Source organism: Perissodus microlepis, chromosome 5 (genome assembly GCF_051167445.1).
Source record: "Perissodus microlepis isolate ML-2025 ecotype Zambia chromosome 5, ASM5116744v1, whole genome shotgun sequence".
In the NCBI taxonomy this organism is placed as follows: Eukaryota; Metazoa; Chordata; class Actinopteri; order Cichliformes; family Cichlidae; genus Perissodus; species Perissodus microlepis.
Genome location: NC_140465.1, coordinates 25517916 through 25534073, shown reverse-complemented (window position 1 = coordinate 25534073; position 16158 = coordinate 25517916). Strand labels below are relative to the sequence as shown.

Below are 16158 nucleotides of genomic sequence, written 5' to 3'. Positions count from 1 at the left end.
AGTTCATGGAATGTGTGCTCTGTGTGATCATATTTGGATGAGACACAGGGCAAGACAAGCTGTACACATAACAGGAAGACAGCCATAAAGAGAGATATACCTATTATATAGGTTATAGATGAGTTATCATGTCCGAATCTCTAACTCACAATTTTATAAATTGCAATTCTGTAACATCTGCATTAATTTCTCCTTATCAGTGATCAGAATGGATGATAACTCACCTTCTTGGCAAATAGCAGACATGGTAGGGTACCTCCTACCTATATCTGTGACAATGATTTAGCCCGATAGAAGCCATTTAGTGGGCTGATAGCATAGGAAGAGCAATGCTACATGTACACAAAATCTAGAAACTTTTAATTTAGGTTCAGACATTTGAATTTTATTATTAAAATTATGTAAGAGTTGGTGTAAGGTTGGTTTAGCCTACACCTAGCCACTGATTTTAGAAGTATTAAAATTCAATGCTCATGTTTCATTGCATGTGTTTTGCAGTCAAGGTTCAGAAGTCGGACCATCCCCACTCCTGGGACCCTTGTGTTAATTACTGTCCCCCTCCAAACTCCACTCTCTGCAACACAAGTTCGACCCTCAATAAATCGTGGACAGCCTCTAACAACAACACAATCAACAACCTTGACTACTGCAAGTGTAAGAACACAAACACAACACAACTTGGTACTACATAAGTAAGACCATAAATTTTTAGTAGAAGTCTAAATTAAGCTGTATGCATTAATTTAGACTTCATTGCCCAATGGTATTTGGCTTATTGATGATGGCAGGCAATGTCTGTGAAAGGGTAAATGAGAAATCAAATGTATGCTGCCCAGTGGAATCTATATGTAGTGTTGTTTAAAAAGATATATTTTAAAAAGCTCTACATATTTTAAGACTATTTAAGGCATGTATCTATGAATTCTCATCTTGTGGTTTAAAGATAAGCATCATAAGCATATAATTTAAATATAAGTGGCATTGTGCAGTGCAGTGTCTTTGGTCATGTGGAAATATGACAAGAAAACTGGAGGTTTCGAAAGAGGCCCAAGTAAACACAAGGAGAGCATATACATTTCTCACCAAGGGGCCCAGCCTAGGCCTGTATTTAAACCCAATACCTTACAGCTGTGAGACAACACTGCTAACTACTCAGCCGCCATGCTGTGAAAATAAAGCACCAAACAAGACATAAAATTTTACCTGACATATCCATGTTTGCGGTATTTATCATGTGCTCTTTGACTCTTTGTTTTCCTTTTCCATTTCCCAGAGGAAGAAAGAGATTTATTAGCATCTACTTCTTTGGTTTTTTAATTTATTGCAATATTGAAAATAGACTTATTTTCCCTCACTCTTTTTTTGCAGCTCTTGTATCAGCCAGTTTCTCCCCTGCCTCTACAACCACTTCTGGGCCCAGCAGCCAGAGCTCGAGCACATTACCCAGGCCCACTGTTCCCATGAGTCCCCGTAATTCACTGCTCAAACGGCGGCAGAGAAAGAAAGAGCATAAGAGCTCCTGTAGGTTCCATCTCCCTGTGTCTCTGCATGATGGATCTAATTTCCCAGAAGGGATGAAACTAACTGTAATATATGTGTCTGTGTGTTTTTAGTGTCCCTGGCCTCCAGTTCGGTGGGTCCAGGTGGTCAGGTGGTTCATGTAGAGACCAGTGAGGTTGTCTTAACAGGTGACCCACTGAACGGCTTTGGTGTACAACTACAGGGAGGAATATTTGCCACCGAAACGCTGTCAGCACCACCACTTATTCGATTCATAGAGCCTGACAGCTCTGCAGAGAGGTGAGCGTGCATGCTGACCCAGTCATAAGGATGCACGTTTGTAGCATAAATTAAATCTAAACTACAATAACTGTCATCTGTAGCTTTTTCACTGCAATATCAAATTTAGTCTGACTTTTTTTTTTTTTTTTGGCACTACAATGTCAAAAGTCTTGTTTTTGTTTCCCTGCTTTGTGATTCACTGCCCCACCGTCATTGTTTTGTTTCTGGTTCCCAGCTGGCCATGTTTCCACCTGTGTCTGTGTCTTTAGTCAGTCTTTTGTGGACATATAGTCACAGGCTTTTCTTGTGTCGCTAATTTGTGCCTCTGAGTCACTTCCATTCTTTGTCTTATCATTGACCCAAAAATCAATTTTAGTATGCTACACTGTTTCAATTCCAAAATGCATCTGGAAGAGAGAGGACAGAAGTGGCTTGTCAGAAGGGATATATAGAAGGTGCACAGGTGTATCCTTTGTACAAGTGTTTTCAACCTCATTGTTTATAAGAGGCATGACACACAGTTGGCATATACAAACATGATGGAAAGAGGACTCTTCAAATAACTCATTCCTTTAAGCAACAATCCTGTGTGGAAATAAAAATGAATAAAAAAAAACAACTATAACATCTCACATTGTCTCATCTTGTGAATTTGAGTAAAAGTGACCCTACATTAAATACAAATCTGCCATAAGCACAGTTATATCTGAGATCTGAAAATACAGCAGTAGTTGGACTATGCAAGTACTTAAATTTATATTGTGCTTTCCTAGTCTTAGTGATTCCTCAGTGCTTCTAATTACACTTTAACCATACATACAGACATTATTTTTATTCCATCAACATCAAGCACCGTACCTCACACCCGTGGGCAATTTAGAATTACAAGTTAACCAAACTGCATGTCTTTAGACTGTGGAAAGAAACCAGAGTAGCCAGAAGAAACCCACACAGCCCCAGGGAGAGCATGCAAAATCTACGCAGAAAGAGCCTTGCTGGGAACTTTCTTGCTGTGAGGTGACAGTGCTAAGCACTGTATCACCACGCCACCCTATTTCAGATCTCATGTCTATTACAAGGCACCACCCTTCAACACACCCTCTTTCCTTATTATGACTATTTTAGATTCAAGATTCAAGAGCTTTATTGTCAATACACAGTATACAGGTACCGAAATGCTGTTTCACCCCAAGCCCCCCATGGTGCATTTATAAGTATATAAAAGATATATCTCCAGCTATAAAACTAGGATTTACAAATAAATAACATGCTAAATTTCGGTAAAATTAAGGGATAAAAAGGTACTAATTACTAACTATACAATGCTATACAATACTATAATGCTAACTATACAATACTAAATGTACGATAAATAAAGACAGGGACAGAGACAATACAAAGTGGATTGTGCAGAAGGTATTGAATACCAGGTTCAAGTTATTGTCCGGATATTGTAGACGAGACAGGATGAAGGCATGTGCAAGATGCAAAATGTGCAAATATAGTATTATTTAGATGTGTGTTCAGTAGCTATGTGACTTATATGCATCATATTTTATCACTCCTATACTGCTTTGAGATTTCCACATGATATTTCAAAGACTAACTAGTGCTTGTCTCTGTGGAGCAAATATGGTAGCAACATGGTGGCAGTCAAAGTATCCTTTGAACTCTGTCACTGTTTCGTATAAAATACACCCAGACATGGCATATAAAGTTTTAAGATTCCTTAAAACCACCTTATTAATTTGACCCACATTGGTGCATGTAAAAACTGTTAATAGACATGGGTAAAATATGACCTTTCCTCACAGTTACAGTGTAGTAAAATTATAGATGTGTAATTTAAAAACTTTGTAACAGGATGTTCACTTGTATTTGTGTAGTTGTACAACAACTGTACAAATGGCCTTCTGTTTGTTTGAGGACAAATGCCGACATTAACAGAGTTTTACTTAGCTTCCCTGTGTGTGTGTTTGGATGTCAGTGTTAGTGTGGGTGGGTGTGTTAGACTGATGTTTTGGTGTATTAACAGCTCTTCTTGGCTCTGTATTATGTGTGGGTGTTTAAATGTTTGGAAGAATTTCTGTACATGAGTGTAGGTAGGGTTTTTTTGTGAACACTGACATGCAAGTGTGTGCGTGCCCACAGTCTTCTGCATGCTTGTGTCTGCTGTTTCTCAGTAATTTGTTCACAACTTCATTTAAGTCTCTGTATGAATTCTCAGTCGTGTCTGGATCATGATGCTGTGCTTATGTCCGTGTCCATTGATTGATGTTGATGTTTCCGTCATATTAACAGCTTCTGTAAGTGCTGGGTGTGTTTCGGCACCCTGAGGCCACACTCCCTACTCCATTAGCGCCCACACTAACAACACTAATTAGCTAGCTTCCCTTTGCCCACTCTGGAGGAATCGATAAGTACCTTTCTTTCCGCTTGGCAGTGTGAATCCAAATAACCCCCTTTACACCACCCCGAATTACAATTATCCACAACTTATAGCCTTTAAAACTATACGATTTGTGCAGCAGTGGTCTGTGGAGCTCTTTTTAAGGTTTTAACCTGTAATTATTTTCCTTTGGTGCTGCGAATGCTGGAAGATTTGTTTTGTAAATGATAGACCATTTGCCATAATTTAAAATGTGTATATTGTACCACTAAAGGTTTCTACATTTAATGTTTATTTTTGAAAAAGAAAGAGGCCAAAAAAAATAAAATCTGACTATTAATAAAAGATTCAAAAAGAACAAACGTAGTTATGCTCCAGTAATTTCTTGCCTTATTTGGCCCTTTTCCCCAAAAATGATAATGGCATAGAGAGTAATATTAAGACAGCAGTGAGCCACGTTATCTGCCTGTGTACACAAACCACCATGAGAACTCCATACATACAGATGTATGTAAGGTGGAGTGTATATTAGATGTTTTAGTATATAATAAAAATACTCAAATTTTAGTCGTACTTTCAAATTTCAAGTGCACAGTCAACTATTACAATGGAAGATTGCATAGTGATGAGCAAACAGAGAGCACTAAAAACAGAAAAAACACAGTAAAGTAAATGTTACACAAACAGCCACACAAAAATGGGTCAGTTATCAAACAGCAGTTTGAAGGTGGATGTTCACTGTAATAATTGGAACTTGATATTGTTGCCAAATTTAGAAGCAGCGTGAGTCTGACAAAACAACTATTTGTATCCTAATCCCACTTTAACTTGTTTAGTTCTGCACATTTACAGTCCTGATGATGTAGGTTTGTCTGGGATTATAAATATGACTAGTTGTTGTTAAAGTAACTTTTATGATTTTGGTTTCAGTTAAGGTTAGAAGATGAAAATTAAATTATTAGTGTAAATTAATATGACAGCGAGGCAGTCATAGGGCTGCACTAAACAGAATGAAAAAATGAGACAACGAAAGCGAAGAAAGGACTTGGGGTTCTTGAACAATTAATGGGAAATGGAGGAGAAAGAACGACAGGAATGAGAGCTATGGCAGACCATTTTATCCTCGGTAAATCATAATGAAGATGTCTGGCTGTATATTAATACAAGTCACCCACTCGTGGCTTAATGGAAGATACAGTGCCTCATTTGTGCATGTGTGTCACATAAAAGAAAAACCTAGATGTCCTGGAACTCTATAGGGCACCAACTACATTCCAGTGAGGCCGAATTAAACTGAGACAAAACATTTCATCTTCATTTTTTTCTGTCAGATGTCACCTTGGTGCAGAAGTGGATAACTGTTGTAATAATTTCACTGCAAAAAGGAACATGGCTGTGGGCCAATTCTAAGAGTTGGCATTTCACCCTTAAGCCATAAAATATACTAGCAGCTTTTGTATTTATGTTAACAAAAGTTACCCCAAAACACTCAATATTTCTATTGTTTAGCCAGTTTTGTGTTTCAAAGTCACATGTTTAAGCTACTCAAATATTTACCTTCCTTTGCTTTTCTTAGCCACACATTGCATTTGTTCTTAATTTCTTCTGAAGCTCACTGCATGAGCTATCTTATTCTGTTAGGCTGGAGTATTATAGTCTGACTCACAGACGGGGATCTTCTCATCAAGTTTTTCCTTCCAGATCCTTGAAAAGCAAGAAAGCTGGAATTGCTTTAAGTCTGAATAAACAGTGACATATTAATAATATCACAGGATAATATATCAACAGAAAAGGCACATGATTCCTGAATTTAATAGTCACAGGTAATGTGCTTTGATTTAATTCCAACAGTCATTTATTGAATGAGCAGCCAGGGTTGGTGTATTTTGGAAATAATAGCTAAACAGCAGCATAAAAGCCACAGTATCTAAAAATAATGTGAAATTTAACACAGTGGGGAGTCATAAGCTTACTCTCCTGTCATCTGTCTGTAAAACGAATTGAAGGAGGGGAAAAAATTCCAGATAGGGCAGCTACTGACAGTTAGCAAACATAAATGCCTGAATTTTTATTCTCCCCTTGGGACCAGTTTGACCCTGGAGGTAATCATATTAAATAGGCACAGACAATAGCGAGACAAACAGGCTTTATTTCAGGCAGCAGGATCTGACAGCTTGTGTGAACATAATGCTGAGTGTGGTGTACTGCCTGAGTGAGCTGATGTTTGGAAAGTTCTTGAAACCGTGGTCTCGCGCTCCAATGGATCGTCCTTGTAAACAAATAACTGGAGAACTTTAGTTTAGTTGAAGCCACTCCAAAATGACAGTAGGTTTCCTCTCCATTGAAAAAACTTCTCTTCCTTTTAAAACCCAGCAAAATGTCAGTCCTAATAGTGATTACAGTCTATCACGAAAAGGTGTCTTGCCTTATGGAAACGTATACTTTGTTTTTAATCTCATTGTTGATGATGCATGGATATGAAACACAGGGAAATGAATTATATGTAGAGTCGTACTACATGCTCGTATGTATCCTTTTCTTGTGATATATATAGGAACAGGACCAATAATTTTAAATCTTTACTTTTACATTTATGTTTATATTAATCATTATATCAACCCCAACCCTAATTCTGAGCTTTATCCCATGAAAATCCCTAAATACATTTAGTACTCTTGTAGGTGAAATAGGTTTGTTGTTACCATTTTTTGTGTCTTTGCAAAGTTTCTGTCAGAGTACTCTGTGGACTACTTCTTCATATTTAATCCAACAGTCCAGAATACTTTAAATCCATTCAGTGTGAGACCAGAATTTATGAGTTTTGTTTTAAAAACAAGAAAACCTCATTCAGATTCACACTGGTTATTAGTTAATACTACCAAAACTTTCTCAGCACAATGCATGTGCATGTGAATGACAAATCAAAGAGGAAATGTGTTGTTTATGTGTTGCTTTTTAGTCTTTCTGCAGTTTTGTAAGAGTTTTTTTTACATCCTGAGAGCATCACAACTTACTGGAAGTTGTAGATAAGGGAGAAACTATTACACACTTTGCTGCACTGGTAAAATAAAATGAGGGCTGGAGAGTTTTTGTTTTGCTTTTTCCACTTTTTTCTCTTCAACCTGTCAAGCATGGAAGCATTGCTTTTCCAGTCACTAAAGCGTCTTGATTTTCTCGTAGGTGTGGCCTGCTGCAGGTAGGAGACCGTCTTCTGTCGATCAATGGAATCCCCACAGAAGACGGAACACTCGAGGAAGCCAATCAGCTCCTCCGAGATGCTGCATTGACCAATAAGGTCACACTGGAAATAGAGTTTGATGTAGCAGGTTTGTAAACTTAGCAAAACGTTTTAGACCTTATACCATGTCATACATGCACCATACATATTCCTTGCTAATTTGTGAAGCCTGAAAAACGTTTTCACAGAATAGAAAGACACCTTTGTGTTCTTTAATAGCTCCCATTTAAAACATACCTTTGTTTAAAAAACACATATAATCTCATTTTCACAGACTGGATATACTGGTGAGATGCCTGTGCTGTGAGCTTATGTGTTAGCACAGGCAGGATTAGACAGAATAAATACAGCTCTTCACTGCAGAGCATGGCACCATTGACATGCTGTCAACCCCTGTGGAAAGTATGAAGAGTTCATTCAGGGTCTTTATTTCTGATTTCTCTGTAGAAGAAAAGTCTCAACAGATTCCATTTTGGAAAATGTTAAACTCGGATTAGGATTACATCAATCCAAGATTATTTTTTAGGAATCAAATTACATTAAATAAATACAGTGTAGTGCTTCTTTTGAAGGGAATCTGTTCAGTACTATAATTTCATCATTCTAGTAAGTGAAGGCTGAATGACCTGCTTTCTTTTTTAACTTTGATATAATTATTCAAAAAGTCATTTTTGTTTGTTTGTTTGTTTGTTTTTGTTGTTATTCATAATAATGATTCAAAAGAGACTTGGTAAAAAAATACATGTGTAGTATAATGGAATTATACATCCAGGCATCTACTTTTACACCTGTAAGTGTAAAAAGTCCTTGTGAAAAAAATGAAGTACTGTGCAGTTTAGGTAGTCAGTGGGAATTTTCAAACAATTTAAGTGTTTGATTGAGGTCTCTGCAGTTATTAATAGTAGCTTTTTCACTCATTGAGTTATATGGCTAGCAGATAATTTGGAGGTAAAGGATGCTCATAACTAACTCTATAAATTAAAAAGAATAGATTTATTAGATCTACTGATAATAACCCTAAATTTGGGTGGTACGTATTCACCCAATGTTATATTTATATTGGTTTTTGTTTGCTTGATTGCTTGAAGCTGTTCAGGAAATTAAATTACCTTTTCTTGGTGAGCGAAACAAACTCTAAAGTAAGAAACAGATCCAAGTAAGGAGTCAGAAAGCCTTACGTGGTTGCTGTGCTTACAGTTTTAAAGGTGTTTTACTGGTAGAATTAGTATTTACTCCTGTAGGCAAACAATGAGGATTTACAGTCCCCGTTTGCCATGTAGGAGAATATTATCTGTTTCTTTTTACATTACTTGTTTCTCTGGTTATGCTTAAGTGTGTGTCTGTGTTTCTGTTGCAGAATCAGTGGTGCCAAGCAGTGGTACTTTCCACGTCAAACTGCCGAAGAAAAGAGGAGTGGAACTGGGGCTCACCATCAGTGGTAGGAACACACACACTTGAAACATTTTTCATGTGATCCACTTTTTGTTTTGAACAGCTGCTGGCAGAATGTTTAAAATTCATTCGACCACCCACATGCATTTTTTATGATAACAAAGTCTGCAGAGAAGCTAAGCTATAAATTCCAACAATGTTTATTAAATGCTGTAGATATTGTTTGTCTTTCTGGTGACACTAGCATTACGCTGTGTGTCCAGCATTTTTTCAGTTAGAGCTAAGTCACTTAGTTTCAACTGAGGAAAATCTACACAAAATCTCTACAGTGATGATTTTGACTAAGCTTTGAACTTCACTTCAATGGTCCATTGTGGAGAAGAGACAGTTGAGAGGAAAAGGTATACTTTGGATTCCATCTCCTGTATCTTCCAACTTCATCTATGATCATGAGCTTTAAGTAGCGACCAAAAGAAAGAGATCCTAAGTGATCAAAATCAGTTTTCTCCATAGATCTGTTGGGTTCAGACACCACACTGCTATGCAATAACTATGCATACAATTATCAGATGGACTTCAAAGCAGAAAAACATGAATGACTGCTCACCTGTTGTTTGTCTATGTTCACAGCCTAAGACATAGCCCTGCATTAGGGGACAGGTTCCAAAATTTTAAGGCGGGCTCGCAGTAGAACTAGTTCTCCTTTTCATCAAAAGATGTCCTCTGAGGTAGTTCGGGGATTTAATAAGGATGCCTCCTGGGTGCCTTCCTTTAGAGATTCTCCAGGCTTGGAGGAGATCCAAGTGTAGACCCAGAACTCACTGGAGAAAATATATATCTCATCTGAGCTGGAGCATCAGGGAATCCCCCTGCAGGGAACTGTAAAAGGACGTCTGAATTACTGATTAGCCTGGTGCCGCTGCAATAAAGAAAAGAAATTGAAGCTAAACTTTGTGGCAGCAGTTCGTAGGTTGATGTTAGTTTGAATTCGCGTGCACAAGGTCAGGGTTAATTTTTCTAGTTTTTGTGAAACACATTTCTCAGTATCATTAAATATACTATGAGATGAACAAAAATACTGGCTATGAGCTACCCGCTAACATCAATGGTCAACCTCACTGTGTGTTAAATAAATAGGAGTAAATTTATGTTGCAGAATCCATAGAGCCTTTCCAAAATTGATGTTCAAAAAGAACACATGGGTGCAATGATCAGTGGTCATGTAGTGTATACAGTATAATGTTGCATTAAACATTTGTAATCAAAAATAAAAGCACACACTTGCGCATTTACCCTGCAGACTTGGAATTATTCTGCCAGTCAAAAGTGGTTATTGAGAAAGTAATTCATCACACGCTAACTGTATCTGTAAAGCTTTATAGCACAGTCTTCACTCTTCACTGGGAATGACCTAAATTCAGTGTTTAATTATACCTAGCCTGGAATGTGGGTATATTGTATTGTTCCACGCTGTATTATTTTAAGAAGCATTAGCTCAGTGACAGGCGAAATACTGAACCTGACACATTTTTAAATATTTAAAGAGAAGATAATTGAAGACGGCTGGGCCCCAGCAATTTTGCTGGAGGTTGTGTGGAAGAAAACAAGCAGGCAATGCGTATTTTTTTTCTTGTCCACTATGTTGAATTTCTTTAAAGAAAATATGCACTTTTTATGTCTAGGATTTTGGGCCTTAACTTAATATGTTATATGTTTTTTAATGGTGATGTAAATCATTGTCTGTGTTTTGGAGTAAATACTAAATCAAGGTGTGATATCTGGCTCCTAAAGATTGTCTTGACTGCCTGTAAAAATGCTGTCATTAAATCCTCAGAGAAAACCTGCTTTTGTGTATCTTTTTGGCATTGCCAGTTCCACATGCCCCCTTTGTCCACTCAACATGATTGGGGGGTGGGGGGGGGGGGGGGGGGGGGGATACTGAAGGAGATGCAGCTGTGAATGTACTCACTTTCTTTTAGTCTCTCTTATTTTCTCTCTATCCCTTCTTACATTAGGCATCGATGCTAAAAACCTTGTGTGCATCTTGTGTGTATCTGCACATGCCTACTATGCCTGCCTCTGATGTTTGCTGATACCAAGTGACATTTCATATCCCTGCCACACATTTGCATTTAAAAGTGCTGTATATATATCGTGCAAGAAAAATAGCTGAAGACATAAGCACCGCAGAAACAGTGCAGCTCTCTTAAGTTATTTCTGCAAACCAGTCCTACAGGATAACTGAGAGTATACTATAGTGTAACTATAGAGAGTCTAAGCGCATAAAAACATTTTTGTCCTTATTTAAACTTTCCTGGCTAAAGAGACAGGATGTTTGAGCTATCATGTAAATCAAATGTCCAAATCAAACCAATTCTCTTACCTCTGGTCATTTTCAGCCCTGAAATGTGGGATTTTATTATTTAGGTACTCCCTTGTTCTTCAGTGACATTGTAGTGATGTGTTATAGTTGTAACCATCTAAATAACTAATGATAATAACCTCAAATTAAGTTATATTGTCACAATTCTGATGTATGGTGTATATAAAATGGTATAAAGCATGTTGTTCCTTGGCTGCATTTGAGACAAGAGAATGATGCAATGGTGCCACCTGCTGAACAGAAAATATTCACAGCTAGCAAAGACATGGAGCTTCTGGGCTCACGCTCAGAGAGCAGGGAACCCAAAATGTTGGCTATTGTGACAAATCTGCGTGCAGGCAATTTGTCCTGATAGGATTAAAGAGGTGATATTAGAGGATGGATGGATGAATATACAACCTTAATGTTACTATTTATATTGAACTGATTATTATTATTATTATTATTATTATTATTATTATTATTATTATTATTGTTGTTGTTGTTGTTATTGTTATTGTTATTTTTATTTGTTGACTGACATGTTATATTTTGATGTTGTTGCTGCTGTTCCTGCTAAATCTTATTATGGTTTCATCTACCTTAACAGCGAGTAAGAAGCCAGGAGAGCCTCTTATAATTTCTGACATCAAGAAGGGGAGCATGGCTCACAGGTATTTTTTAGGGACTAGTGTTATATTCCTTTGTAAGGACTGCATGTTTTGCTTTTTTTTGGGGGGGGGGGGGGGGTTCTGCGAATTTCATTTTGTTCTGGGGTTTTTTTTTTGTTTGTTTTGTTTTCTGTTTTTGAATTTATATCCATATTATAGTTCACTTTTTCCTTGTGTTTTATGACAGTTGTTACAATGTATCACCTTCTGGGCTATTTTGTTTTGTTTTTAATCTTAGAGTAAATTGCACACTAAGAACTAAAAGACACCAGACTTTACTAGTCATGTGTGTTTCTCTTGTTCACAGTAATACACAGTTACAGTGATATGAGCTTTAACATAGACCCCCTTGCCTTAATCCTTTGTGTCCTATATTCAGCAACGTGCTGGACACTGGAAGAAATTTTTTTGGTCCATATTAACATGATAGTATCAAACACCTTTCTAACATCAGAAGACGGGTACACTGCAGTCATAAAGAAATAGATCTTATGCTCAGGCTGTGTTGAAACGATGGACATTTAATACTAAAGGGATCATTTTGACTATATTTATATACTTAAATGCACTGTGTTGTTGCCTTGCCTTGGCTCAGATTTTTGTGTTAATGAGCAGCTGAATAGTGCTCAAAAGTAAGTAATAAGAGTGAGCACTACCACTTTCTAACAATATAAATTATATAGAGGTTTGGAGACTTACATAGCAAGGACCACTAAAACTAGCCAGCTCAACACAGGTTTTTGTTTTTCTGGGTGGCTGGGTTTATGGGTGTTGTATTTATTTTCCAACTAATATATTGAGGAGAAAGATATCATATACTCATAAAGTTACACTTTTTTTTAGAATTCCACTGAGCCCTTTTAAATTTGAAATTATAGAAATTATTCAACTTAGTAACATAAGTGTTTTTACTTCAGCGTTTGATTAATATCTAAGAGAGTCTCAAATGCTTTGACTTTTTCTCTCTTTTTTCTTTGTCACTCTCTATTCTTTCACTCTCTCACCACCAGAACAGGAACACTGGAGCCTGGAGATAAGCTGCTGGCTATTGACAACATCAGACTTGAAAACTGTTCCAAAGATGATGCGGAGCAGATCCTCCAGCAGTGTGAGGAACTCGTCAAATTAAAAATACGTAAAGATGAAGACAACTCAGGTACTTTTGTGAATATAGTTGTTTCTGTATTTGAGGGACATAGCTCTGACCTGAGATAAGCTAAGGTTTTAAGTTTTCTTTAGTTTATTATTTCAGTTACCGTCAGAAAAAAAAGAAAGCTGTACTAATGAAGTTTGACCACAAGGTGGCACTATTGTCCAAAACTCTGGGACACCTACACAACTAAAATGGTCTTCATGTGAAACAATAAAGAATGTATTATAAATTACAACATAAATCCAACATGTTTTTACAATATAGTATAATTTTATATAGAAAAATGTGCAGTGACCTATTATGGGAACTGGAAACAACAAGCAGCAGCCTAGAGTCCTAATCCATCTAAGGACTTTTGTGCATGGTCGCATATTCACATTTTAACAGTCTTACAGCTTACACCTTGTATTTGTGCATACACATAAACACATTCAAGTTATATAATGTGACGTAAACACACACACACACAAACTAAGTTAGGGACTGTGTAATGAGGGTAAATAATGAGACTGTAGTCATCAGGCACAAACACACACAAGGAGGAAATAACATGTGTGCATGCTATATGATGACAAGGCAGTCTTTTCCTTGGTTACCATGGAAACTGTGTCTTGCCTACCAGTGTAGTCTCAAGAAGCGTTTTGACCTACTTCTGGAATCAAGTGTGTTTGTGTGTGCGCATTTCCAGTGAGCAGGTAATGTGATCCAGTATTACTTAGTGACCTGAAGTGTTTTGTGTGCGTGTGCATCAGATAAGAAGCATCCATCAGACGGTATAATGTACTCCTCAGACTTGAAACACTAGATTAATGTGTGTGTGTGTCTCTGTGTGTGACTGCGTGTGCGTGTATGTGTGTTTGTGTGTATCAGATGAGCAGGAGACATCAGGCAGCATCATATACACAGTGGAACTGAAGCGGTACGGAGGCCCTCTGGGTATCACCATCTCTGGCACTGAGGAGCCGTTTGACCCCATCACTATATCAGGCCTAACTAAGAGAGGCCTTGCAGAAAGGTACATACTCAGACACACAAAATCTCTTCTGGGAATTCTAGGTTGCCACTTTGTAGCTCTAAATAAAATTCCCTAGATATCTGGATAGAGCATTTTTGTATAAATCCAAAGCTGATGAATTGAAAATGAATTGAATATCTCACTATGTCTATCATGTTTTACATGTCTGTGTTGCTCTGTAACTAAAAAAACAACAGTACCAGCCAAGCATGGAAGATTGCGTTATTTTACATTAACCAAATGTAGTTATTTTCACAAAAAAAAGCAACTCCAAAAGAGAGGTGACTCATGCTCCATGGCTGCAGACTTTTGGAGTTTGAGGTGATGACCCAAATGCAGACGGAACAAGGCGTGAAATGGGAATTAACCAAAAGCGAGCCAATTTATTGACTGGTAAGGGTACAAAAACAAAGGCAAAGGAAACCATAAACTCTAACTTAACTGGAAAAAGACAAGAGAAACATGGAAATAAGAAACGTGGAAATCCTGAGATCTGGAACACAGAAGATTAAACAGACAATCTGACAAGGGACAAAGGAAAACTGACACAAAGTGTACACACAGGGATGATTAGGGAGAAGGAAACACATGGGAACACAGCTGGGATGAATAAACATAACAACACAAGGGAAGCAAAACTAAACACACTGAACACGGGACAAGAGACTGTCAAAATAAACAGGAAGCACCCAGAGACATAGACTAAGACACCTGGGCTTGACACAGAGACTGGGATAAACAAACAGGGGGACAAAAGACCCTGACACGACTAAGACACACAGAGGACAAGGGAGCGAGAGGGATGAAACACAAGGAGAGGAACATGGGGACAGTGAATGGAGATGAGACATTACCGAGATACAGACATGACCGAGGAAACATACACAGAGGACACGACAGACTCTCACAGGAGACACAGGGATGCGATGCACCCTATGCACACATGTCCACTGGCAGATAACAGGATACTGTGTTAGCATAAGGCGGCCACATACAATTAAAGCTCACTGCATGTTTGCACAGCATATTGTTAAGAAGCATAACAATTACTGTTGTTGAAGTATATGTCAGTGTGACATGTATTTACATTTCAGTTAATATCAACTGTGTCACATCAACACAGAATTGGATATATCAGTTGCCAATCCACCAGTCATTGGTCCGAGCCAGTTAGATAAAAACCAAACAATCAGTGCATCTCCAATTTTCATGTGTTGATATTTTTGTCTCTGCTACAACCAAGCCTATATTCCTTTCTTCCATCCATCCATTTTCCATATTCTACACCAGAAGTTGAGTGTCCAGCAAGTGCCATTTGACACAGAGTAATGACAGATGTGATATTCTGAAACACGAGATGGTAGCTAGTGTCCAAAGCAAGACTGAGAGAAAGATGACATAATGTTTTCCCTGAGTCATAAACATCCATTGGTAAATTCAGCTTACATCCACTCCACCACACAGCACCTTCAGCTTTTATAACAGGCTCATGTGTTATTCCATCAAACTACGCTCACAGAGGCAACATACTACTTTCCCACTTCCAAATACACACACACTGTGACCCCATTTCTCTGAGTCTGTGATGTAATTGCTCTATTTCCCATTCTAAACTGTTGTCGATAAAGCACTCAGACCTGTTGGCTAAAAGCACTCTACAAATAAACTTGGTGCAACTTGACACAGATGAAAGTGCAGGAATACAAACGATAACCACAGTGCTACATCTTACACCGGCCCACTTTTTCTCCTTTTCTTTTTTTCTTTTCGGTCAAGTGATTTAATTTTGTTTAACCACCAAAGGGCGTAAGGGCCAGGCACAAACTAGGACCATTATAACTTAGGTCTACCTTATCCGTGTGCGTACATACTGTTCACCAAGAAAGAAAATGCATTCTTCCAGATATTATTGTTTTTTTAGTGGCACATGATTTTCTGAAAGTAGCACTAAGTTTAACTTTTTGGCAGTCCTCTTTCTACAAGTTATCTACAGTGCTTTAAAAAAATGTAATTAATTTTTGCATATTTATATTTATAGCACATATTTCACTCAATTTAATACTACACAAATACAAAATAGTTTTTAAATGATGATATTATTTATCAAAAGAAAAGGCTATCCAACCTACCTCACCTTATGTGAAAAAAGTAGTGCC

At 37.6% G+C, this 16158-nt stretch overlaps 1 protein-coding gene across 9 annotated transcripts in view; it reads left to right on the top strand.

Moving 5' to 3' along the window:
* Positions 1 to 16158, top strand: part of LOC146387443 (glutamate receptor-interacting protein 2-like) — a 261545-nt gene that overhangs the window by 227666 nt on the left and 17721 nt on the right. For all 9 annotated transcript variants that reach the window (XM_084929053.1, XM_084929049.1, XM_084929048.1 and 6 more), the window contains exons 10-17: positions 499 to 654; positions 1369 to 1521; positions 1614 to 1800; positions 7352 to 7497; positions 8767 to 8847; positions 11774 to 11837; positions 12845 to 12990; positions 13858 to 14002. In XM_084929053.1, the coding sequence (XP_084785179.1) occupies positions 499 to 654; positions 1369 to 1521; positions 1614 to 1800; positions 7352 to 7497; positions 8767 to 8847; positions 11774 to 11837; positions 12845 to 12990; positions 13858 to 14002 (1078 nt within the window). The remainder of the gene's footprint in view (positions 1 to 498; positions 655 to 1368; positions 1522 to 1613; positions 1801 to 7351; positions 7498 to 8766; positions 8848 to 11773; positions 11838 to 12844; positions 12991 to 13857; positions 14003 to 16158) is intronic.